Genomic DNA, 26,255 nt, shown 5'->3' on the forward strand with positions numbered 1-26,255 from the left:
CTACACCCCCCCACACAGCAGTCAACACCACCCACACGGGAGCCAACACCACCCAGACAGGAGTCAACACCACCCACATGGGAGTCTACACCCCCACACACAGCAGTCAACACCACCCACACGGGAGTCACCACCACCCACACAGGAGCCAAAAACACCCCCCGATATGGGAGCCAACAACCCCCACACACACGGGAGCCAACACCCCCCCACCCAGGAGTCAACACCACCCACACAGGAGCCAACACCCCCTATATGGGGGTCAACATCCCCTGGGCTGGAGGCCGGGCAGCCCAGCAGAAGCCCAAGGTGATACAGGGGCCATGGGAATCCCATGGCGGCAATAAAGTCCCCATGGAAGGGGATGCTTGAAATCCTTGAGCCCTAAGGATTGAGGCCTTTGCCTCACAAGGGTATGGGAGCCCAGGGCTGGGCAGGGCAGAGTGAGAGCATGACCTACTTGGAGGTGACACGGCCCCCATGTGACACCCCAGCTCAGTCGACACTCACGAGGAACACCAGGCCCGAAGGGACGCAGTGCCTCGCCCTGCTCTTCAACGAGCTCCAGAGCTCAACATTTCAGGCAGGGGCAGCCCCGACCGCTCGTTTCACACATGCCCAGCTGCTCAACATCTTGAGGGGTCCTAGGCTCCCAGTGAGCTGCCTGCTGTCGCTTCGGCCCTGGCCCCCCACTGAGGATGTGGCCAGTGATGGGATGGACTGATCAGATGTACCTTGAAGGCAGGGTTCTGCCCTGTGCCTGCTCACCCCAGGCCTGGCCACACCAACACCCAGCCGGCAGGTGTCCACCTACACTGGCTGAGTCCTTGGGCCTCCACAGAAGCCCCAGACTGGGTACCCCGAGATCAGGAAATGCCTCCAAACGTCGAGGAGGTGCCACATCCACCACAGTGGCAGCCTAGAGGCTTCGTAATTCGGGCTTTCAGACAAGCCCCACCGGGTCCTCTTCCCAGAGCCCACACAGGCTCAGGACAGCGTGCTCTCTACAGCCCATCCAGGGGCTCCAAGGGGGCCTGCGAGGAGCCCGGTGTGGGGTCGAGGGAGCAGGCCACAAAGGGCTACCTGCACGCTGGCCACGCTTCTCAGGACAGCTCAACGTCCTGGTCCACAGGAGAGTGCCCAGGGCCCCGCCTCGGCCTGCAGATGTGCCTCAGCTGAACAGGGACCAGGGCCGGCTCAGCACCATGGACAGCAGCAGCCACCAGCCTGCCACTGGGGAACAGCCTTGCCTCCTCCTGGGGCCACGATCTGGGGTGGCCAGGGGTGGTGGTGCCAGCTCCCCTGGGATCCCCTCTGAGCCAGGGGAGTCACTAGTTGGGTGGCCCCATCACCCCCTTTGTCCCTGTCCCCAGGGCAGAGCCCTGGCTGCTGCACGCCCTACACCCATGGCTTAGCGTGAAGGTCAGGACCCCAGGGACAGGCTGTGTGCCCATGCGAAGGCTGGGATGAGGCCAGCATGGCATGCAGGGCCCAGCTAAAGCCACATGCACTGGGACCCAGCAACACCAGATGAAGCCCCGGGTTGCCTGGTGCGAGGTGTGAAGGTAGCCCCAAGTCTGGGGGTGCCCACTCACTGTACCCAGGACGGCCGTGAGGGGGACAGGCTGCAGCTCAAAGGACCCCCGTGGGACAGAGTCTGGGCTGGTGGCCCTCCCAGGGCCTGGGGCTAAGCTGGGCAGAGATGCAGCCCTTCCACAGAGTGGCTGTGTGCCAGGGTGAGCCACTCACCACTGAGCAGGAACAAAAATGCTCGGACAGTGAGGCCCTCAGGGGGCCTGAGCCCAACCCTAGAACGCCCCTGACAGTCACGCGGTATCTTCTTTCCACAAAGGGAAGCCACTGCTGTTGAACATGTACCTCGGCCGAGCCTGCCTCGGTGCCCACCCAGCACACTCTTTGGCAATTAGGCCCCGCTGGGTCCAGCCCACTTCCAGCCTTATTTTAGGCTTGATGAAATTGGCCTCCAGCCACGTGTTTATCCACCATGCACGTCTCTCTGATTAGGCCGTGCCAGGCAATGGGAGCTGTTTCCAGATTTCTCTACAGTGAAGCTGATGCCACTTCTCAGAGCCCCTCCAGCCAGGCTGCAGGGCCCACAGAGGACGCAGCACAGATGGGCGGGGAGGCCCAGCACTCTGAAACTAGGGCCATCTCCACCTGGCTTGACCACCGAAGGCCAGGGCCACTGGGCCTCCACCGCATAGGGCTGGAGTGCCAGGCCTGTGACGTGACAGCAACAGTTGCCCTGCCATTCCTCTCCAGAGCCAGCCCTGCAGCCTTGTCCTACCTCCGCCTGCCTGGGGTTCCCTTAGGGAGGTCTGGTTGGACCTTCAGGCCCCAGAAGCCGTGCACACTCTTGCTGGATTCAGTGAGGGGCATCTGTCTCCTCCCACTCAGAGGCCACTCTGGAGCCTGCACCCTAAGCCAGCCTGCTGCCCGGGCCCTGGCACAGTCTCAACCCTGTGGAGGGGCCTGCTGGCCCCAGAGCTGCCCCTGAGCCCAGAATGTGGCTGGGGATGGCCCTAGGCAGGCAGGGAGAGGGGTGCAGATGTGCAGACTCAGTCACCTGCCAGCCACCACAGCCCAGGCAGACTGTCTCCCCACCGGGGCCTTCACGAGCCCCGGACAGTCCCCAGAGCGTCTGCGAGCACCCAGCCCCTAACTCACGCACAAACTCGGTGCTGTGAACAGTCCAGCCTCCCTTGCTCCAGCCAGGCATGACCAGCCATCTACAGCGAGAACAGGCAAGAGCAGGCAGGAGCTGACAGGCTGGACACGGCGGAGCTGTCAGACTGTGAGCATGTGTGTGTATGTGCACGTGTGCATGTGCGTGCCTGTGTGCATATGTGTATGTGCCCATGTGTGTGCACATATGTATGCACATGCATGTATGTGTGTGCACCTGTGTGCGTGTCAGAGACCCTGGGGCCTGGCGCTTGCACCCACAGAACCCACTTTCCAAGCTGCAGCAAAGCAGCAAGGCCCTAGGGCCTGGTTTGCTGGCTCAGCCAGCGCCGCCCGGAACCAGAACCTGCTGACGGGCAGTTTCTCTCCCCCGGCCCAGCAGGCTTTCCGGAAACAGAAACTAATTACAGACAATAAAGGCCGCAGCTCAGCTGAAGGCTGCATTTTCATAACTCCTAACATCAGGGTGGCTGGGCGAGGGCCGCGTGGGGAAAGTAACAAGAAACTGGGCTGGGTGTTCCCCTCGAGGCTCGCCTTACCCTGAACATCTGCTTCACCCTCTGCCGGGGCAGGTTCACGTTGAGCTTGTGCAGCAGCTGCAGGACCTCGCCGATGCTCAGGCTGCCGTCCCCGTTCTTGTCGGCCTCATCAAATGTCTGCTTCAGCCACTTTGGTGCCGAGTTAGGGGCCAACAGGGATCCACGGGTCCAGCTCCACCGCCCCCACCCTCTGGCCTAGGGAGGAAGGAATAGGGGACCCCAGCCTACCGGCCGCTTCCCCAACATGTGACCCGGCAAAGGGTAGGGGCCCTCCCAGGGTGGGCAGCCAAGGGGCCAGTCCTTGGGTCTGCCCTGCCTGCTCAGTGCCCAAGGATATTGGTCCCTGGTGCGTTGGCGGCGAGCCAGGCTGTCCTCGTCGCTGATGCCGGCCATGAGGTAGCGCAGGCCAGTGACCCAGGTGCGCGCCACCTCGCTGCTGGTGGAGACCAGGTCCAGTGACTCGCGGTGGCTGCCGTGGTAGATACTGAAGCAGCAGTTGGGGTCAAAGCTGCCGTCGGGGTAGCGCTGGAAGACCTCTGACTGCCGCCCCTCACTCACCTCCTGGATGGAGTCGATGGAGACTGCAGGGTGGGGAGGGAGCACAGGTCAGGCCAGCCGGGGCCCAGCGTCCCCCTGCCGGCAGCCCCAACACAGCAGTGACCAAGCAGCTGGGAGCTCCTTGCCCACCTATGCGGGACCCTTGGCAGGGCCCAGGGTGCAGGGTTCAAGAACAAAGGGTGAAGATCTGCGAGACTGCACAGCCCCCCACTGCTGACCCGTGTCCCTCCCCCTTTCCCTTTCCTGTGGAAAAGACACAGCCCCCACAAAGGAAAGCGTCCACCTCCCCCCACCTGCAGCCCCCGGTGCCCGGCTGGCCCAGGGCTCCACGTTTAACCAGCACGTCTCCACGTTCCAAGGAAGCCCCGGGCCACCTCCAGGGCTCCAGTGCCACAGGGGAGGACAGCGGCTCCAGGGACCCCCCAGCTCTGCGCTCAGGTGCATTGAGGCTGTCATGACCTCAGGACCCCCTGGGGGCTCCACAGCGCGGCTCTCTCCAGGGGCCCGAAGCGGCTACATGCTTGGCAATTGCTGGGCTGAGGCCTTGCCAGGCATGCCTGGGTCCTGCCCATCAGCAAAGCCCGCGGAGACCCTGGCCACACCCTTATCCCAGCCTTTGAGGACTGCCATGCCTCTCCCCAAACCATGGGACCCCACCCCGTTCCCTGTGTGCCTCAACCCTGCCCGCGCACCCGCTGCACAGAGCCTCCATCTCGGGTGGCCCCTGCTCCCTCCAGCGGCCCTACCCAGTGGCTGCCTGGGCCACCCATCAGCATACCCCTGTGGGGTTCGTTTGTTACGGGGAGCTGTAACCTCCCCAGCTAGACAGACAATGCTGTGCCCCTCCTCCCAGCCCAGCACTCAGCACAGGGCTGGGCGCAGCGCTACTCGCTCCTCACTGAGTCCCAGGGAGCTCTGCCAGGCGGGCAGGGGACCTGGATCCCTCCCACCCCACAGCCCAGAGATCACTGCGGATCCCCAAGGTCACTGAGCCCAGAGGTGTCCAGGCCTAGGGTCTCGCTGCTCCTCAGCCATCAGCGGCTGCCCTGGGAAGGTCCCTACCCTTGTGTTGCCCCGGGGACTCTGACCTGCCCCCCGCCCAGGGCTCCCACTCACTCTTGGCCTTCTCGTTCTTGCGTGAGGGCCTCCAGCGGATGCAGGAGCGGTGCTCGTCCAGGTAGTAGAAGCGGACCAGGCCCTTGGAGCCGCCACGCAGCTTCACCATCTGCATCCCCTCCTGCATGGCACCCATGCACCGCTCCACTGGACATGAGAGAGACACGGCCGTCAGCAGAGACACGACCACTCCTCACGGGAGAGACACGGCCATCAGCGGAGGCACGGCCACACCTCACCTCGCCCGGCCCCACCCATACCACCCTGCCAGCAACAAGACAAAGGCCAGAGCCCAGGGCCATCTCCACCCCAGGTGCCGGCTTGCCTGGGTCACATAGCCCAGCTGGGCCCTGCCACTCCTCCCCAGATGGTCCTGGGGACTGAGGACGCTGCTCCCCACCCTGCTCAGCCACCTGCCGCTCCCAACACCTCCTGGACCAGTCCCAGCAGCCCTAGGAACCGGTGCTGGGCCTGGGGCCCCCAGAGCCACCACTCAGACGGAGCCAGCACTGAACTCAACAGTGGGAAGGCCGGGCGTGAGGCAAGACAGACGAGGTGGCTGGGCCTGCTGTCTGGGGCCACAGTGCGGTGGAGGCCCCTTGCCAGGCACAGGGTGGGCCTAACAGGCAGCAACCCCATGCCCCTGCCCCCGCCCCCAGTCACAGGCCACTCCTGGGAGCAAAGTCGCATTCCTGAGTGACTATGCCCCTGTCTGGGGCATCTCCAGGAAAGCCCTCACCCCTCATGTGCAACAAGGGCCACGAATGGTGCCACAAATGTCCACGTCCCAGGCCCTGCATAGCAGTATGGACTTGAGAGGCTGTGGTGCTAGATCCGAGCTTCACAACCCCTCCCCTCCCTCAGGCCGCCTGCCTCGTTCGTTCTCTCCCCTCCTCTGCCCATTCAGCCTCCTGCTGTATCTTGTCCCAGGGGAGGGGGCTGCAGGCTCCAGGGAGTCCAGGCCAGAGTCAGCTGTCCCAGCCCAGGAACAGACTGGTTCCACCCCCTCGGTTCCTGTGCACCTGCTCACAGAAAGCCCGGGTCCCAGAGGTACCATCTGCTAAAGCACAGAGACGTTAATCCCCACCCCAGGTCTGCACACTGAGGGACCCTGGCGGGCCATTGTGGAGGACCAAGGGCAGGACTGGCCAGGCCTCCCTGGGGAAGCTATACATGATCACAAGCAGAGGGGCACTGAAGGGATGGAAGGCATGGCATAGGGGGCTGGGCGCTCCGGGGCACATGGCAGGTGAAGACACAGGTGTGGCTGCAGGGATTCAGGAGAGGGATGAGGCAGGACACGGGGGCAGGGAGTGGGCAGAGGCCTGCAACAGGGCAGCCTGGATGGGACCCCGTCTGCCGCTGGAGCAGAGAGCTGGCAGGCCAGCATGGACCAGGGCCCTCCACAGGCCACCACAAGACACACATTCCCCCCTCCCAGCCATGCCCAGCCAGTCTCCTCTGCAGAGTCTCCTAACAGCAAGGGCCCCTATGTCCAGCACCAGCCGCCTGGGCTGCAAGCACCAATGACCCCCAGAGTGCAAGGGACCCCATTAATGAGAGCATTGGAGCCACCTGAGATCTCCCCCTGCCCCCTTGGGTTCAGCCCCCAGGCCCTGCAGGTGCCTAGGAGACCAAGGTGTGCTGAGCGTGCCTCTGAGCGGCCGAAGGGCAGGGCCGGCCGACGCTGCTGGACCCACATGAGCCCTAGAGCACCCAGGGGGACGGGAGAGGCGAGTGCAGGGATGGGATGGAGGCCCAGGCTTCCCCACCTCCAGGAGCAGCCCCCACCCGCCAGGCACCTGGACAGGGCCAGCACTCATTCCGGGTCACTCCCCTGCCCCTTCTTACCCAGGGGGCCGAGCTGCCACTGTGGAGACAGCACCACACTCCCTCCAACCCAGAGGAGTACCTCCGCCAGCCAGGCCACCGTTCCCTTGGTCCGGCTCTCGGGGGAGGGCCAGGGGCCAGACATGTCCTGACGACGGCCGGGCGGTTCACGGAGGCCACAGAGGCCTCCCCCCGCCCTCAGGCAGCAGAGGTCAGGCGGTGGCAGTGCTGGCGGCAGGACCTCTGTGGGGCCTTCTCTCCTCCGCCTCTTCCTCCTCCTCCTCCTCCTCAGGGCCCTCTGAAGCCCGCACAGGGCTGTGCCCGGGACCAGCTGGCATTGGCCTGACCATCACCTGCTGGCCTCCAGGGCCACCAAGGAGTCCCTGACGCAGTCGCCTCTCAAGGCTGGGGGAGCGAAGGACCTCAGCCCCGCCCAGCCCCGGGCCCAATCCCTATGCTAATCCCAGCTCCAGCCCAGCTGGCAGAGGATTTAGGCCGAGGGGACTCCCAGCTGGGGACAGAAGGGCACTGGGGAGGCAACAGTGTTTCCCAAGCCCCAGACCCACACCAGAGCTGCGGGACAAGAGCAGGACCAACGGGGGCCCTCCTGGGACCCAGAGGGTGCAACTGGAAGGCCTGCAGGGCACCGTCCTCAGAGGACCCTGTGTGGGGTGGGCCTCCCCGCTGTGTGCCCACCACGGATGCCGAGGCTGGGCCTGGAGTGGTCCCTGCCCTCACCCCGCATCCCTACTTATGGGTACCTCTGAGTGGATCCCCAAAGTATAGAGGCAGGCGGTTCGGAGAGGGGCAGAAGCTCAGCTCATCCCCACAGCGCCCAGCCCGGTGGCTGGAGAGGGGAGCCAAGCCGGGGCCCTTTCAGCAACAACTCCCAGCCCAGGCCCAGGATGTGGGTCCCTGAGGCTGGGTTGGGGTCTCCATGTCTCCCTCATGCAGCTACAGCCCCAGCCTGACCTTTCTCCACGGTCACCGAGCCGTGGTGGAGGAGGTGGCCCCATGCCCAGGGCACATTTGTCCCCACGTTCTCCCTACAGGGATGACAGCCGTCTGACCTGGAGAGGGGCCGCACCCAAGGAGGACCCACCCCACCGTCTCAGCTCCCACTGAGGTAAGGACTCGGGTCCCACTGCCACCAGGACCACACAGCCTACCCTGTTTACTGGCCCAGCACTGCAGGACAGCACAGGCTGTCCCATCCCTGAGTCCAGGCTGGGACACCAAGGGCAGCTGTGGGAATGGGAGGTGGTGGACCCCGGCTGAACACCAGCCACCTGTGTCCTGGCCATGCCTGTGCTTCGTGACTACGCTGGGGGGAACCCCGCCCTTCTTCCCACCCACTGCCCAGGCTCTATTGGCTCCAGCAACAAGGACTGCAAGATCCCGGGCAGCTGCCCTCCTCCCCTGACACGAGGGGAGGAGTTTGGCCTGCAGAACCCAGGACAGGGAGGTGCCAGAGCTGGGCATCTTGGCAGAGCTCCGGGGCCAAGGTCGGGCGTGGGAGGTGGCAGTCCCTGAGGAGATGGCCATGCATCTCTGGCTGACCACTGACGACCGGGGCCACACCCAGCCAGATCAGATGCAATCAGCACAGAGTCAACCCAGGCCCCACCAGGGGCCCCGTCACAGGTTCTGCTGCTCTTGGCGGAAGCAGGTCAGCAGGCGTTTCTGGGCTCTGCCATGGAATTAGATTAGGGAGTCATGAGCCGTGGAGAGAGGAGAGGGGCTGGAGTCCCGGGTGTCCTCAGGAAGACAGGGCCTCGGGCACGGCCACCGTGTAAGGGGCAACACGGGGGCCAGGAGGTGGCCCGAGGGCCTGGAGACAGACCAGACGGCCACAGCCCTGGCCCAGGACCCCTGCCCACCCCACACTGGGCTGCTGCGGGCTTCCACTCTGACACAGGGGTCCAGTTCTCCTTCCTGCACCTCAGAGGCCTCCTGGCCTGCGACACACCTGTTCTTCCCTCACCCTGGGCCTGGCCCCAGCTGGGGGTGCTCCCGCCTCTCACCGGTCCCTCCTCGAAGCTCCCCAAGGCTGGGCCTCTGCCCCCTCCCTCCCTCCCTCCCTTCCTCCCTCCCTTGAGCTCTCAGCCACTAGCTGATTCCCCATCAGCTGGGGTTAGGGCTCGGAGGCCCCCATCTGCCTGGGCAGGGGTTCTGAGAGGGACCACACATAGCGTGCCTGGCCCCAGCCCCCCAACGTGGGGCCCAGGCTCCTGCATCCCAGGCCCCCTGACCTCCTCAGCAGCCCAGCCGGGCTCCTCCACTGACCAGGCAGGTGGAGGCCCGGCTAATCCTTCCTGACGCAGGCCTCTGCTGGGGGCTGCCCTGCCTGCCCTGAGGACCAAAGGGACCGCCCAACCCCTCCAAAACTCAGGCAGACACAAAACTGCAGCTGCAGAGTGAAGCCAGGGGAGCCCCAGGCCAAGAGACGTGGCAGGGGCCCAGGCCCAGGGACTTAAGAACCCCTCCCCACATGCTGCCTATAAACCAGCCCAGGGCCCAGCCCAGCGCCCACACAAGGTCACGGAGGGGGTGCCCCACCCCCATGCCAGCAGGCGAGCCCAGCCCCACAGCCTGCCCTGGCCGGCCCCCATGCTCACCCTGCCTGCCCTGAGCCAGGGGCCGGCCATCCCGAAAGCCCACGGGGAAGTCGAAGAAGCTATGCTCGGCTCTGCAGTTCCACACAGGGGCCCAGCCCTCAGCCATGGTCCACACCCACCCCAGGCCGCCTCGGCCCCTCCCGTCAGCCTGAGCCAGGACACCTGATGTGGGAGCTCAGGTGGGATTGAAGCAATGCACCTGGCTGTGGGCCCGTGCCGGGGGCCAGACTGGGAGGGGCCGGCAGTCCTGGTCAGCGGCAGATACAGGCTCCGTCGGGTAGAGGAGAGCCCTGGCTCACCCGCTGCTCCCCCAGGTCCCTGCACACCACAGTGGGGCTCCCCAGTCCTCAGAGCACTGCCTGACCCCGAGACATCCCTGGGGCAAGGACCTCAAAGTCCTTCTCCCTGCTCTGCCCCTGTGAGGCCATGACCCGGCACACAGCAGGCACTGGCTGGACACAGGTGGACAGGGAGGGACGGGCAGGACAGAGGCGGCTAAGGCCACCAGGCCTGCTCTGAGGAGGTGACGGGAGCCAGCGTCCACACTGGTGTCCTGGGTCCAGCTCTCCAGGGTCCAGCTCTCCAGGGCCTGGAGAAGCCTCCCACACAGATGCACCCAGACAGGCGGATGGACGGGCAGACGGGGCCGCACCCCAGGTGGGAAGAGTGCACGGGAGGGCTGTGCCGGCCCCACGGTGACATCCAAAGGAAGGCGCCCATGATCCCCTGGGCTCGGCCCCCGCACCTGGGCTGCACCGGCTCGCCCTGACTGCCTGGCTCTGGCGGCTGCTGGGAAGCAGGGGTCCTGGACCTGCCCCTGACCTTGAGTTGTCCTCCCTGTCTCAGTGCCTCAGTTTCCCCACTTTAAGAAGTTTGCTCCTGCAGCTCCTTCCTTTCTTCCCAAGGCTGGAACCGGGCGGGTGGCAGCTGATTAGAGGACGAGCATGTGCTGTCAGAAGCCAGAGCGGTGTTGGCTTAATTTTGTTTTTATGGCGGAGATCGATCTTGTCCTAACACAGCAGGCAGCACGGGCCTCGCGGCTGTCATCGACAGGGGTCCGGCGGGGGCTCAGCGTCTCCGCATCTCCCCAAGGGAGGCTGGAAAATCAATGGAACCTTCCAACGAAATCCACAAATCACACCCACAGGCCTCCCGGCGCGTACACACACCCGGGGCACCTTTGGGTGCCGCAGCCCCTCCCAGGACGGGGGTACGGGGACTGCCCATGCCCCTCCACTGACCTCTTCCCTTCGCAAGCACGTGTGGGGCGGGCAGGGGCCCCACCTCTTCCAGGCCTGTCCAGAGGTGGCCCTGGCTGCCTCTAAGCCCCTCCTCTCCCGACGCTTGCTGCCTTTCATCAGGACCTTGCAAAGGTCCTCCCCAGGCCCACCCGTGTCTCCCTCTGAAGCCCCCACAGGGCTGTGCCTGGGCCCGGCCGGCATTGGCCTGACCGTCACCTGCTGTCCCAATGGGACCCAGACCAGGCTACCCACCCTCCAGGGCCACCAAGAGTCCCCGAGGCAGCCGCATCCCAGGGCTGGGAGAGCGAGGACCTCAGCAGCAGGGAGGCATGAGGGCCGGACGCTCCTGCGGCCCTTCCTGGCCCTGTCCCTTCTGCAGCCCCCGCCTGCCCCTCACAGCCCCGGCGTCCCCCTCCTGTGCAGCCCCCAAGGGCTGGCCCAGCATGCAGGAGGGGCTGAGCCTGTGCTTAGGTGGATGGGAGGGAGGAGGAAGTGGCCGCCTTGCCCCAGCCGCGGTACCTACTGGAGATCAGCCGGGCCCCTGGACTGGCGCCGCACAGGAGGGAGGGCCAGGCCCACACACATATGGCGGAGATTATTTAAATATCTGAGAGAAGCGACTTGTCCCCCCGCACGTCTGGGAGCCTCGTCCCCAACTATTTTTATTTGATCAGGAGTGTGAGTTGGTGCCTCGAGCCCTCCCCGCAGCAGGACCCCAGGGCGGTGGTGCTAGGAGCCCAGGGATCCCAGAACCAGGCTGGGCCTAAGAGGAACCAAGGGCAAGTGCCTGGGGCCCGTGGGGCTGGGGCCGCTCCAGACACGCCTGGAGGGCACTGCAGGGACAGACGCTCTGCCCTCTCCTCTGGCAGCACCCTCTGCGTGGCGGCCACGCCAGCTCTCAGCAGGAGGTGGGGGCATTGTGGAGGGGAGGGCCTGGCCCCATGGCAGTACCCAGCTCAGCAGGGGAGCAGGCCGGAAAGGGCCCTGGGGCCTGACTTTGTTCTGCCCCCTTGGGTGGCTCCTGGTCAGTATGCACAGAGCCCTGGGGGAGCTGGAACTGCCAGCACCCCAGAGGATGGGGACAGATTCTCGACAGTCAGCCGTACTCCATTGGCTGCGCCACCACCTTCCACCGCTGCAGAGCAGGGGGAGGACGGCAGCCAGGCTCATGCTCCCCTGGTGGCCCAGCTGCTGCTAGAAAGATCCAGCTCCCACGGGGCCCAGAGGGAGGGCCAGTAGACACTTTTCTGTCATCCGGCCACCCAGTGTGGAGGGATGGACAGGAGGACTTATGATGGTCACAGGTGTCCAAAGCAGTCCCAGTTGCACAGAAAGGTGCCCCTCATCAGGAACTTGAGGCCATTGGACCCTCCAAAGTGCCAGCAGTGGCAAGTGGGCAGGATGGCCTCTGAGGCCAGGGGACCCGTGCCCTGTACCTTCCCCCATAGCAGCCCCTTCTTATGCAGGTGGGCGCCTGCCCAGCGCAGGCCCCGGCCTCCACACTCTCCAGCCAGCCCGCTATGGCCAAGGAGGCCCCAGCATCTGGCCTTTCTCTAGCCACTTCAGGACAGCCAGGGCCAGGTCCCCATCTCAGTGAGGGTCCCTCCCAGAGTGGGCTCCCCTTCCTGCCCCCTCGCCATCCCCAGTTGGTGGCAGCCCAGCTCACAGCGGCGGTATTAATCGTACTTGACAGCCCCGTCAGGAAGGGGACCCTATTAATAGCCCACTTCACAGTTCCCCCCCACCACAAGTGCCACCCGCTGTGTGTCCCTGGAGGCTCCTGTCTCTGCCACCAGCCACTGGCTTCTCTGAGGCCCTGGCTGCCTCTCTGTCCTCACTGAGCAGGGCCTGGCCAGCCGGGGCATCGCACCCACCTGGCCTGGGGCTCTCTGAAGGCAGGTGCACAGCCTTGCCCCCACCCCAGAGGAGCTGCAGAGGGAGCCAGGCTCATGGCAGCCACAGTGTGGGGGGGCTTTCCTGAAAAGTCACCAGATGGAGCCTGGCCTGCCAGCTGGGAGAGAGGGAGCGCCTGCTGAGCGAGGGGAGGGGGCCGCAGCTCCAAGGGGAGGGTCCTCAGGCCAAGTGGGCGGAGCCAGCCCTGCCCCCAGCCCAGAGCCAGGCACGGGAGGGAGGGTGGCAGCTGGGCCGCTGCCAGGCCGAGCAGGCACAGAGCCACGGAGGAGGCGAGGAAACAGAAGGAGGCTGAGCCCGCCACGTCCGTCCCGGCACGGGGCTGCTCTTCCCGGCCAGAGCACCCCAGGTCACTGCCAGGCCGGAGAGCAGCTTCCTCGAGCAGCCTCAGGAACGCTCTGCCAGAGAGCCTTGGACAGAGAAGGTGTCCTGGATATGAAGCTGGCCCTCCGAGCTTCCCTGCCTGAAGTTTTTGGCACCTTGTACAGTCGTTCCGTCCCTGTCTGGACCTCCTTGCTCAAGCTGGCCCTGGGGCTGGGCTGGCTGCCCTGTCTCCCACTCCTGCCTTTTGGGAGCCGGTGAGATGCTCCCTGGGTTGGCCCCCACGCACACACCAGCTGACCCAGGAAGGGCACAGGGCTGCCCCTGAGAACTGGGCCACCCAAAACCCAGCCCTTGGTCGACTCCACAGCAGGGGCCTGAAAGTCGGAGCAGCCGGGGGTCTGATCAACGTGAAACTAAAACCACTCAAGTCCCTCAGAGGTGTGTTCCTGGGCGGCCAGGTCTGAGCAGGTGAAAGGAACCTACACCCAGGACAGTGTGGCCACCGTCCCCAAGTCAGGGCTGCATCCTGGTGCCTAGGACCTGCCTGCTGAAACAGGCCCCTGTGGCCCCCGCCCAGGTGCTGCTCTCTGGGGCAGAGCTGGAGGGGGCCCCACAGCCCCACCAGAGTGGCTCACTTGTATCTCCAGTGACCGTAAGCCACAAGGCTCCCTCTTGGGGTCTTCACCCAGCTGGCATGGAGGCCCCCATGCCTGGGGCCACCCCGGTGAGTGACTTCTCAGGAACCAGAGGAAACGTCCTGTCCTGGGAATGGTGTCCACCAACTCCACCCTGCCCCCACGCGGGAGGCCCGCGCCCACTCGCCTTGCCCACACAGGAAGTCCGTCCAGCCGGCGGGAGCCCACATATGCAGTGCTGGGAGCAAAATCCCGGGAAGAAACAGGCACGTTGGATTACTCATCCCCTTCCCCAACCCCTCCCCCAGCCCACCCTCAATGAAGGTGGAGCCGCTGGGCCTGGGTCCCTGAGAGGGCCCCAGGCATCCCCCACAAAACTACCCCAGCAAAGGGCACTGCCCGGGCAGGGCCAGCCCATGGCTTCTCCAGGAGAAGGTGCCAGGAACTGGGACGCCATCGTCATCAGCTCATTAGTTGTGCAGATGGAGGGCTGGACCCAGGACACCGGCCCATCTGCTCTGTCCTCGGCAGCACGTGGAGTCTGTAAGGACCGTGCTGCTGGCTCCCCTCCCTCTGCCCAGAGGACGCAGGCACGGAGGGTGGGCTCAGAGCCACTCCCACCACTGCCTCCTCCTAAGACCAGGCCCTCCCCTGGCTGGCTGCAGACCCCAGGTGTACTGGGTCTCCTGGAATCTGGGGCTTTGGGGCCACCTGGCAGCAGCCAGCCCCTGTCCACAGCAGGCAGGCATCCTGAGCCCAGTGGCCAGCACAGGGCAGTGACTCCAGGGAGCTCTCTGTAGGCCAGACAGGCAGGAACCAGGGACAATGTGCTCAGGAGAGCCCCGAGATGGGGGCTGCGGTCAGCGAGTGGGTGCACTTGGAGTGACCTGAATATGCAGCCCATCCTACAGACAGAGTGTCTGCCCCAGCAGCCCTGGTTACACCTGCCACACTGACCTCCATTCAGAGAGGGCAACTCCGACAGGGGTGGGGCAGAGGAGGGGACGGGCACCCTGGAGCAGCGGCACGGGCCAGGCACAGCACAACCACTTTGCAGACACATTTGCTCTGAACGCTCCCAGCCACCCTGTGAAAGCACCCCATGCTATTCCTCTCACCCATGGAGGCTCAGAGAGGCTCAGTCTTTTGTGTGAGGTCACAAGGTTCATCAGAGGCAAAAACCAGCAACCCATCCCCAGTCTGCCCTGCATCGATGCCATGTCCCATCCCACGTGTCCATGTCAATCAGAGGACAGAACAACCAGTTTCCAAACCACCAGGAGGCAAGCTCCTACTGTCCCTGGAAGCCCGGGAATTTCCTCCCGGTGTCCGGCCTGAGCCACTCCTTCTGCAGCTGTGGCCACTGTCCCCCTTCACCTTTTCCTCTCCCTGCCCCTGGCCCAGAGCTAGCGCTGTGTTTGGGGAGCTGGAGACCCTGCCCCAGCCAGTGCTGAAGGTGCCTGCCCAGGACGCCCTTCGGAAGCTCCTGCTGTGAACAGCCCGGGGCTCCCGCCACCCCTGCCACTCTGTTCTGTCTGCACAGGGCAATGTCCGGCTCCTAGGTCAGGAAAGCGTGACAGATCACAGCAAGAAATCTCCAACCTGGAGCGGAGCGGGCTGGACCGGGCCAGCGTGTGACTCCAGGGAACCCTGAGGATGCACAGCAACTGCAGGTCCCCAGAGAAAGCGGCAGCTGTTCTGTCCATGGTGCTGACTGCAGCTGAGGGCCACCTCTGCGGACCTGGATGAGGGGCCGGGGTGGGGTTGGGCCAAGAGAGCCCCAGAGCCCCAAAGGCCAGAGCCTACCAGCCCCTGGCACGCCCAGACCTGCCCCCCACCGGGCAGTGTGCATCCGCTGGGGTCAGGCCGGAGGTCAGGACCTGTGTTAGCATGACTGAGGGCACCTCCCCCACTGCCCACCTGGACTGTGTTGAGCCCCTTGCAGGGAGCAGACCCTCTCGCTGCCAGGTGTCAGAACAGGGGCAGATGAGGCAAGGTGCAGGCGCCAAGGGGTGGGGGCTGCATCCCTCCTCTGGGACCGCATCTGAGGGATGTGCAGGTAAAGGGGTCGTTGGGCCGTGCTCCCGGAGACCCTGCTGGGAGGGGCCCTGCGCTGCCCTCGAGGGGTCAGTGGGTCACCAGTGAACAGCTCCTGTCCTGGGCTCCCCACAGGGACCATCACAGCCCCCTTCTGGGACCCCACCTGTCCCCCTTACCTTGGTCCTGGCTGAGCCCACCCGGGGGCCCAGGCTCTTCCATGGCCGACGGGCGCCAATCCCAGTTACCGGCACGGCCCGAGGGACACCGGGCCCTGTGCTGGCCCCCGGCGTCCCCTGAGCCCCAGCCCGAGCAGGGGCACCCCGCGCGCAGTGCCCATGCCGATTGCAGCCCCACACACTGCTGCGCCCGTGAGGAAGGGAGGGCGGGACGGGGCCGCTGCTGGGACCGCCCCTCCCGTGAGAGCCCCTCCCACTTAACCCTTGGCTGCCCAGCCTGGGCTCCGCAGCATCTCCTGGGGTGGCGGGAGAGGGCACCTGGGCCGGTGTCTCTGGTGGGAGCTGAGCTGGCTCCACTGAGAGGCCAGAAGGGGAGGCGGGTTGCCTGCTGGCTCTTCCCATAGCAGCATGAGCGACCACCCACCATCCATCCCGCCCTCCCTCCCGGCGGGGCTTCTCCTACTGAGGGGCGGCTGCATCCCCAGGACCAGAGCCAAATGCTCCCTGGCTGGCTGCCCCTCCACCACAGGGACCCTCCGGTCATCACACCCCAGGCCCCACAGGCTGCAGCCAAGAAGAGCCACTCACCCCAGGAGGGTCTCTGGGAAGGGTTAAGCACTGCCGAGGGTCACTGAGGTGACTTTTCACTGGCTGCCCTGGGGGGCGTCCGGCGCTGGGGGAGGCCGAGCCCCAGCAGTAGCTCCTGGTGATGGCTGCAGCCCCGCGTGCTGCTACACGCCTTCCTGCACTCTCTCAGCCCCTCGCCTCCCAATCCTGTCTGTCCAGTGCTGAGCTGCCGGCCCTGGGGTCCTCGCCCTTGCCAAGCCAGCATTCTGCCTCCCCATGCACGCACTGCTCCCAGCATCTGAGAGACGTAACATTTTCCAGACAAAAGAGACATCCATCCATGAGGGGTGTTCTGAAAGGAGCCACCTCTGCCCCAAGGGGCCTCGAGCCCCCATCGCAGAGCACGGCCTGGGAAGCTTGTGTGGATGCTGAGTCCTGGATGTGGGCAGGGCAGGCAGGCACGCAGGCCCGAGCAGGAGGATGTGGGGCCACCTCTGGGCTCTCTGAGCTGCTGCCACCTCAAGGTGTGACCACCTATGCCAGGCGGGGCCCCAGTGTGGAGGGGGTGGGGAGCCACCAGCAACTGCAGTCACCACCTAGGTCCTGCCAGGGAAGGCTCCTGGGCCCAGCTGCCTGGCACCCTTAAAGGAGCTGCCTCCTGCCTTCACCACCACTCAGGGTGACCTGGGACCCTCGGCTGGACCAGCCCCTGCCCTGGGCTCTTGGGACCTGCCCTCGCAAATGAACAGTCTCACGGCCCGTTCGGCACTGCCAGGGCCCCAGGGCCTGAGTCCACCTGGCTGGGCACAGCTGCGAGAAGGGAGGGGTGGTCCCTCCCTGTGGGCCCCTTGTCTCAGTGGGTCCCGGAGCTGAGCTGAGTGGCAGGGCTGAGGGGAGGCCGGGCCACAATGGGGGCTGTCCGGGCAACGACACTGCAGTGCGCGTGTGCCAGAGGCAGCCAGTGACCCAGGAGCCACAGGCATCCCGGCATCGCCCACACCTGGGCTCTGCGTGTCCCCTGGGACAGCCCACTCAGGAAAGGGCCAGCAGCCCCAAGTCTCAGAAGGGAGAAACTGAGGTGGGGAGAGGAGACAGAAGGCGAAAGCCACAGACACGCCCGAGGGTGGGAAGGAGGGAGAGAGGTGTGCGGGCTGCAGGTCCCGACCCAGCCACACCTCCCTGGAGTGGACAGAGGCCCCTGAGCCCCCCTCCAGAGGTCGGTGAAACCCAGGTTCAGGTTCTAATGAATCATCCATCCTCAGGGCCAGCCCCGCCCGCCACTCAGCCGGGAGATGATTCCCATCGCCGCGGCCTGCGATTAAAGGCGGTGATTAAAAGCCGCCCACTGCACATGTTAATTTGCTTAAGATTCTGATCTCCTAAATCTCTTTTCTGGGCATTTAAGCAGAATTCTGTCTTTGAGAGCATTTGGCCCAGCGGGTGGCAGGTGGCAGGCGGAGAGGTACCGTGGTGGCAGGGGAACCAGGCCCCGGGAGTTTAATTTTCTCCTCATTTGAAGAAGGCGACTGGAAGGAACAAACGTGCCCAGGGACGCAGAGCCAGCCGGGAGCCCACCAGAGCCCCTGCCCCTGCCCATGGACCAGCACAGCTGGGGGGACCATACCTAGCTCCTGCCTTGGCCGCAGGGTGGACGGCAGAGGGTCCCCACCCTGTGGGCCCAGAGCTGTGTCTCCTCAGCCCCGCTTGCTGGGATTGGTCCTTGCCTTCTGGGTCTGAGAGGCTACCCCTGTCCCCACAGTCTAAGGCTGGATCTGGCTGTGAGCCCTGGCTGGATCTGTCCTTGGGTTCACAGGCATTGCCAGGACAGAGGCCGGAGGACACCACGCCCTGAGACAGGGCGAGCTTAGACCTTGGGCCTGCAGCCCTGGGTTCTCAGCTAGGCCTGTAGGCGGACAGAGCTGATCCCCCTTCCCCTGTGCCTCAGTTTCCTCGATGTGCATTGGAAATACTGCACACCTGCTCCCCGGGCCCAGACCCTGCACACAAAGGCAACCGCTTCCCTTGTCCTTCTGGGCTGCAGTGACACCAGACCCAGCCTCAGGGCCTGCTGAGGCCCTAATGCCTCCTGCAGAGCCGAGCCTGAGGGTCCCATCTTCAGTCTGTGTGAGCTGACCGAGAGCCAGCCGTGAGCCCGAGGCCACCTGCACCAGGTGCTTCCCTGACATCCACGCTGCCCACCCCAGACTCCGCAGTGTCTCCATCCTCTCTCTCTCAGCTGGAGGGGCTTTCTTGCCCTGCAGGCTGGACAGAGGCCCCAAGTGGGCAGGGCACTGCCCAGCATCTCACAGGGGTAGGGGCGGGAGGCAGCAGAGTCCAGACAGAGCCCAGGCCCTGGCTTCCCTGCAGTGCACCTTCCATTCCTGCTTTCTCCATTGGCCTGGGGAAGCAGGAGGTGACCCCTCTCCTCAGCCATCCTGCAACAAAAGTCCCTTTACCTCTCATCTCCAAAGAAAACCATTTAGGTGGCCCCTGCCCCAGGGCACAGGTTCAGGAAGACATGGCCAGCCCACAGACGGAGGCCACGACAGGCCAGGGTTGCTCCAGTCTCCCGGGCACCCCGAGGGCCTGTGTGTACTCGTGTGCATGCCCAGGGGCCAGACAAGCGCTCCATGCACCAGTCTGCGCCAGGATCGCCAATTCTGGGCCCGCAGGTGACCCAGAGTTTGAGCAGAAACAGCCCCAGAGAAAGCCAGGGATGGAAGATGGAGACGCACATCGGGGAGGACCAGAGTGAGGGCAGAGTGGGGAGGTAAAAAGCTCGTGAAGCCCCCCTGCCCACACTCAAACCCCACGAAAAGAGACCCCACCCCCAGGACTTCCCACAGGCCAGCTGCTCCAGAGCCCCAGAGCCCTCTCCCGGACAGTGGGCCGTACCCTGTGCAGCTGGGGAGGCCAGTGGCCTGGTCACACCCGCAACCAGCTGCCAAGCGATCCCACTGTGCAGAAGCCTAGCACCATGTCCTCTGGGGCTGCTGGCGAGCGAGGGGTGCCCTGAGTGTGTTCCAGAAAATGCCACTGTAGACAGGAGCCAGGAAGGGCAGTGCTTCGGCAGGCTCAGGAGACCCCAGTCCACACCCTGGCTCTGCCTGACTCTGCATACCCCATGGGAGTTTACTGTCCCTCTGGCTTCAGTTTCCCCGTGTTAAACCAGGGAGGACCAGCAGTTCTCCAAGGGCCTGGCCAGCTGGCGCCTTGGCTCAGGCCATGGAGGAGGAGGGTTCCCGGAGGAGGGCAGTGGACACCTTCAGTGGAGTCTGGCGGGAGACATTCTTGCACCAAAGTCCAAGTGTGATATCCCCCTGGGTGGCCACTGCTGTGAGGAGGGGCTAGGAGCCCTGTTCTCGGGTCACAGGCTCTGACCAGTCCCCGGGCGGCAGCTGTGTCCCAGCAGCCTCCAGGAGCAGAGCCCTGAGAACCGCCTCCCGCCAGCGGTGTGGGGCCTTCGTGGGGCGCCTCGGTTTCAGCTTCCGAGTTCTGTCCTACATATGTCTCCAAGGAAACGCTTCCCGATGACCTGCTGCAGTAAACAGATTCTCAGCTGCAGCCCCGTTCAGCAAACTTCAGCAGGCAGGGCTCTGCAGCCTGCCTACGAGCACCAGGGCGACCCGGGGACACAGCGAGGTCCCCCATGTGTCCTTGATTCTGCTCCTCCACCACCTTGGAATGCCTGAGTTAGACGGGCCCCCAGAGGTCCGTGGATCCAACCTCTTCACTTTTCAGATAGGGAAACTGAGGCAGGGGAATCTTGCTCGGGGTCTCACAGCCCAGCTGACCCTGCAGCTCCCCCTCCAGGGTGGGCTGGTCCCCAACAGTCGCACTGGCCCTGCAGCCCCCTGGAGGTGAGCACCCCAGCCTCCTCATGGTACACAGAATGTCCTAATTACCTCTCAGAGGTGCCAAGCGCATGTTTAAAGACAGAAATGCAGGCCCCTCCAATGATGAGACGGTGCTGACAGCTCTGCGGCTGGGAGAGACACAACCCAGAAGCCGGTACCTCAGACGCTGCATTAATTATTCAACATCAAAGCGAACTCCGTGTTGCTTCCTCGCCTGGTTTAAGAGTCCTGTGGATGTTACGGCTTCGGTTAGGAAAAAACTAAGCCCACTGTGGGGGCCTTGAAGGGCCAGACGCACCCCCACCACCCCGACACACATCTCAGCACCAGGACGGGCTGAGCGACCTCCTGTCCTGGGCAGTGGCTGGGGGGTGGGAGCACAGGGTAAGGCAAGGGATGCCCCTCTAAGGCCCTGGTGTGTCCCCAACACAAAGATCCCCCTACTGCCTCAGCCCCCAGGGCCCCACGTGGAACCACCCCAGCGGTGCCCAGAGCTTGGTTCTGGGGTTCTAAGGTCACAGAGGAGCCCGTAGCCTCTGGCTGAGGAGGAAGACAGACCAGTGAGGACCTGGCCAGACTGACCACAGGCCACCCAAACTGACTGCAGTTGCCCCAGATGGACCAAGATGCCTTGGGACGACCACCTGACAGCAGGCCATGGGGACAAGACCACACATCAGGCGGAGGGGGTGTCAGGCGGAGGGAGTGTCATGGGGATGTCAGGCGGAGGGGGTGTGAGGCAGAGGGGGTGTCAGGCATGGGGGTGTCAGGTGGAGGGAGTGTCATAGGGGGTGTCAGGCAGAGGGGTGTCAGGCGGAGGGAGTGTCAGGCGGAGGGGCTGCCAACTGGCACAGCCAGTGCAGGCAGAGTTCCAGAGAGGGGGCTCCAGAGGAGGCAGCCCCAAGAAAGTGGGACTCAAGCAAACACAAGCTGACAGGACAGGGCGTCCCAGGTGGATGGCCAGGGAGGGCCAGATGCAGAAGCCCTGGGTGGGGATGAGTCTGACATCCCCAGTTGCCCTGCCCACCTTCCACACTGCCATTCCCCAAACAAAGGCCCCAGCCCTGTCCTGGTCCCCCCAAGCCTGGGGGAGTTGGCAGACAGGTTCAAAGGAAACACTGTTAATGCCAAGGCAGAGGCGCAGAAGAAACACAGAAGAGAGAGCAAGAAACAGCTGGATTTGAGGCCCACAGAGGCGGGAGGCATGGGGATGGAGTGTCCAGTGGGTGTCACTGTCCCCACAGTGCTCCCTATTGCAGGCAGGAGGGGAGCTGAGGCCCCGAGGCCCTGAGGCTGGGTAACGCGGCAGGGAGTGAAAGCTGGGGCAGCCTCAGGGACCGGAGCTTCGGCAAGGCTCTGGCCTGAATCATCTCAGCAGGGCCCACACATCCTGGCCTCCCGGTGCCCAGGGGCTGGGTCTCACATGGACCGAGCGCAGCCTGCCCTGCCAGCAGCATCCACAGTCACAGCAGGTGCCCACATGCCTCCCTCCTCCCTGCCGCAGGACAGCCTTGCCAAGGAGTTCAGGCACCGCCAGAAGGGACCTGGCCAAGGCTGGTGGGTCAGGTATCCAGCCCCGGGCTGTAGAGCCCCACTGGACCTTGAGGGAGCAGGCACTGCCCTGGCTGCCCAGCCCTACCCCCCTGCACCAGCCTGACCTAGATTTTGTGCCCGCGTGCAACAGCCATGCAGAGCCTTGGCCAGCCTGGCACGGAGTCCAGTGAGCAGGATTCCAGGACAAACACTGCCGCATGACCACCAGTGCAGTCAGCTGGGTCTGTCAGTAGCTGCCGGCCACCTGGCCCCACCCAGACCCTTCCCATGTGGGGTGTGAGATCCAGCCCCAGAGAGGAGCACTGGGCAGACTTCTGCACCCCTGCCCCACCAGGCTGGCCCCCAGCCTCAAGGGCCTGCTGAAGGAAGGGCAGAGAGAAAAAAGGCAAACCGGCGGCTGCTGCCCTGCAGGTGGGGAGTGTCACCCCTGCACTGAGGGGTCGAAGGCTCAGAGAAGCTGTGAGACCTTCTAAGGCCACACAGCCAGTCACTGTGAAACCTGAGCTTGAGTCAACGCCATCAGTCCCTGGCTGCTGCTCAAAGGCCCCCACAGCCTTGGCCCCATAGGCAGGCCAGTGCCCATCCCCAGGACCAGGCGCCCCTCAGCCTCACCAGCCTCCACCAGGGGGCTCCTCCATCAGGCCAGAGCAGCCCAGCTTACACCTGGGTGCTGCCCCAGGCCTCCCAGCTGCTCGCATCATTAAAAATATGAAAATCCTTGAAAAAGCAGTGTCCCTTTTATGCCACTAAACCCCTGCCTTTGGCTCCCACAATCCCAGTCCTCAGATTCGGTTCTCAGGCCAGAGGGAGCCCACACGGTCCCTGCCCCAGGGCCAAGACTGGCCACCCCCTGCGTCCTTCCTTGCCTGTCTCCAGCCCACCTGTTCCGTACCCCCAGCCATCAGCCAGGGTTTATTAAGCACCTGCTATGTGCTGAGCATGGCTTAGAACTGGGGAGGAAGTAAGGAAACCAGAGGTAGGCCCTGCACCCAGAGGGCTTCTGGTCTGGGAGACACAGAGCAGTGGTCAGTGGTCCTAGCTCTTGGGGGAACCTGGCCTGGGACCCCAGGGCAGCATGGCCTTAGAAAAGACCTGGAGAGAACGGGCTGATTTCCTGGACAGCAGGGAAGCAGGGGAATGAAGGGCCAGTCCCATGGGGGCGCGGGCCCCTCCCTCAGGCCAGGCTAGAGCAGCAAGGCGAGGAAGTGGAGGGCAGAAGGGGCCTGGGTAGGGCTGGGCGGCGCCAGCTGGGCCCAGTCACTGCCAGAGCAGAAGAGCACTTGGCCGAGGTCCCAGCTCAGGGTGCTTGCTTGGAGCCAAACAGGCCAGAGGGGAGCCAGCAGAGTGGTGAGGGGCCGATGGACCCTCCCCTGGCCGTCTGGACCTGCCCCTCACTGTGCCAAGGAAAACAGCCCCACCATGAGGCGCTGAGCGGAAACGCCTCCAAACGCTGCCTGCCCCGGGCCTCCCACAGCCGTCCTGTCCCGCGTGTGAATGACTCAGGAGCATATTCCCCAGGTACCAGCACTGCATTCGGATGAGTGCTGGCTCAGTGTCGGCCCAAGGACCGGCAAGGAAGACCACCAGCAAGGAAGAGAGCCAGAAAGGAAGACCACTGGAAAGGAAGACCACCAGCAAGGAAGACCACCGGAAAGGAAGACAGCCAGAAAGGAAGAACACCGGCAAGGAAGAACACCGGAAAGGAAGAACACCGGAAAGGAAGACCACCGGAAAGGAAGAACACCGGAAAGGAAGACCACCGGAAAGGAAGAACACTGGAAAGCCTGCAAGGGGGCACACGCATCTCCAACAAAACAAAATAAACAAGCCAGAGAGGACCTGTCACCAGCGTGGCATTTGTCACCATGTCCCACGCAGGGCCAACAGGAGGCCCTGGGTGGACGCTGAGGGTGCGTGGTTTGAGCCCCAGTGAGGCTCCTGACGGATGGCAAGAACCCACTGACCTCCTGGCATCACCAAAGCCCCTCCTGAGCCCCACCTCCAGATGGGGACAATCCAGCCCCAGGGAGCAGGACTCAGGGCTGAGTCTGCAATGAGGGAGCCAGGTCACCATGAGGCAGTGGCTCGAGAGTGCCCAGGAGCAGCCCTGCTGCAAGCCCAGTGTGGCCCAGGCTGCTGTCAAGACCCCTTGGAGCAGACAGCAGAGACCCTGGAGCAGGGCGCCAGCAGGGGGCGGGGCACCTGCAGCAGGGGCCGTCAGCCGGGACCCATGATGCGGGAAGGGCTGGAGGCTGGGCTGGACAGGCCCCCGTGGGCACTGGCCTGGCCTGACCTGGACATGCCAAGTGGCCTTCCTGCTTTCACAGGAACTGGCAGGCGGGGTGGACCCAGTGGGACCAGCAAGGTCGGTGTGACCCCTTGGGCCCCCGTCTGCAGAGATGGTCAAGCACACATCACAGTGCACAGGGACATCCCAGATGTAGTCACTTTTTACCATGGTTGCATAAGTGCAGATTAAAAGCCAGTGAGAATTGGGAGTACAGGAGGCTGATGCAGGAATGAAACGTGACCTCGAGACCGTCCCTGTGCAGATGGGTCTTTGGGGCGCTGCCCGTATCGGGGGTGGGCTGCCTGTATGGGAGTGGTCTGGGCGGGAGCTTCCCTGAGGGCAGAGCCAGAGCCTCCTCCGGCATCTCCCGCTGGCCACACCCAGCCACTGGTCACTCCGGGGACACAGATGGAGCCCAGCTTCTCCCCAGGCCCAGGAAGTGGGGATCACACTGACCTTGCTGGTCCCACTGGGTCCACCCTGCCTGCCACCCCGCCTGCCTGGTGCAGGGATGCACCAGGGAGCCCAGCGCCCACCAGCCCTGTGCCTGTGTGGCCCTGTTGGTGCCTGAGGCCCACTCCTCATTCTCTGCAACCCCCCACCACGTGCCCAGTGGACAGCATGGGCCGGGTGGCCATCAGTGCTATGCAGGCAAATGTTCTTTTTCTTTTTCTGTTTTTTAGGTCAAAAACAGAAAAGAAGGCAGGCTGCCTATTAGGCACGAGGAGAGACCATCCAAGGGCTGGGAGCCGCCCCCAGCACGCACCTCCTGGGACCGGCATGGTTCATGTTCTGCGCCAGGCTGTGGATGCCAGGGTGCAGCCAGGACTCGGGGTGAGCCACCCTTCACCTTTGGAGAATTGTGACTGCCCTGTGGTCAGACACTGAGGAAACCGCTTCCTTCAGGGAGTCCTCCCTGACTGCCTGCAGGTCGCTCTTGGGCCCTTCAGAAGCAGGAGGCCATCCAGCGGCTCAGCCACACCCCCAAGGTAGGTGCAGCCCCGTCCCGCCACACACAGTCCCCATCTCAGCAGATCTAGAACCCAAGGAGCGTCCTGGGAAGGAGGCCAGGAGACACTGGGGAGCAGGCGACTTGGGAACCCTGGCAAGAAGCTGCAGTGGCAGGAAACTGAGGCAGAGGGCAGTCAGCCCCTTGTGATCACAGCCACAAGGCTGCTGGGAGCATGGGCCCCCCGGTCCCTGGCCACTCACAGGTTCCAGCCATGGCTGGAAAGTCCCCTGAAGCCCAGCGGGGAGGGGGGAGGGGTCCCCACTGAGTGGAGGACGGGCTAGCCCAGCGTGGCCAGGCAGGCCCAGGTCTCATTCCTGTCCTTGCTGATGGACGGAGCCACCAGCCAGTCAGTTCACATCTCAGCCCACCTGAAAGAGCCCTGGGTCCCCCCCCACCCCAGACCATCCTATACAAGGGCTGGCCAGTGCGAGATGACCACCAGGGCAGGACCCAAAGCCACCACCGCCACACCAGGCGCCTGAAGACTGGAACCCCCTGGGACCCAGGGTGAACCTGGGGTCCCTTCCCGCCTGGGAGCCCCTTGTGGCTGTGAGACCTGCTCTCTGCAGACCCAGCACGGGCCCCTCCGCTGGACCTAGAAGGGGCAGAAAAGGGTCCTACCAACTGGGCCCCTGCTCTCAGGAAGGGTGGGCTCCTCCCACCAAGACCCCTGGACAAATGAAGGCCAGAGGAAGGCCCAGCTCTCTGGCTTCAGAGGGTGGAACTGAGCCCCAGGGAGGGAGGCTCCCTCAAGTTACAGCCATGACAGGAAGCCGACGGAGGCCAAGTCTCACCAGCTCCAGCACCTCCCCCATGTCCCCCAATCCCAAAGGGTCAACGGGTCTGCTGGGCGGGGGTTGCACAGGACAAGCCACCCCAGTGACCTCAGGTGTCCCCAGAAGCAGCGGCAGCAGTGACTGTGATGGTGACAACTGAGTCACCACCCGCAGCTTTTTAAGGCACAGCTGAGAGCAAGGGGCAATTTAAGTCTTTTTGACAAATGCCAGAGTGCGTGGCTAGAGCGCCACCCACCCCCCAGCGCCGCCCCTGCCTCCCAAGCCGGGCTGCAGCCCCTCCAATACAATACCCTGCAGGGCTCAGAGGCCACAGGTCAGGTGGGAGCCAACGCCCAGGGGACGAACTGTGGGGGCTGCGCTCGGAAGCCAGGGGAGGCCTAAATCTGACAAAGGCCGAGGGGAAACTGCCCGCCGGGTGATCTGGTGCTGGCGGCTTGGTGACCCTGATGACCCCGTGACAGGCCCAAGGGACGCACTAGGGCCT

At 64.3% G+C, this 26,255-nt stretch overlaps 1 protein-coding gene across 3 annotated transcripts in view; it reads right to left on the reverse strand.

Annotated features, from left to right (window-relative positions):
• PLCH2 (phospholipase C, eta 2) overlaps positions 1-15,873 on the reverse strand; it is a 37,854-nt gene extending 21,981 nt beyond the window's left edge. The window contains exons 1-4 of one of the 3 annotated variants that reach the window (XM_011930986.1): positions 6,771-6,894; positions 4,920-5,066; positions 3,573-3,826; positions 3,246-3,374 (exon numbers count right to left, since the gene is read on the reverse strand). In XM_011930986.1, the coding sequence (XP_011786376.1) occupies positions 3,246-3,374; positions 3,573-3,826; positions 4,920-5,066; positions 6,771-6,894 (654 nt within the window). Of the gene's footprint in view, positions 1-3,245; positions 3,375-3,572; positions 3,827-4,919; positions 5,067-5,792; positions 5,977-6,770; positions 6,895-15,694 lie in introns of those variants that run through there. The other 2 variants (XM_011930988.1, XM_011930987.1) reach the window with 2 other exon arrangements.
• Positions 15,874-26,255: the final 10,382 nt, after the last annotated feature.

This window comes from Colobus angolensis, unplaced genomic scaffold, assembly GCF_000951035.1.
Source record: "Colobus angolensis palliatus isolate OR3802 unplaced genomic scaffold, Cang.pa_1.0 Scaffold89, whole genome shotgun sequence".
NCBI classification, from domain to species: Eukaryota; Metazoa; Chordata; class Mammalia; order Primates; family Cercopithecidae; genus Colobus; species Colobus angolensis.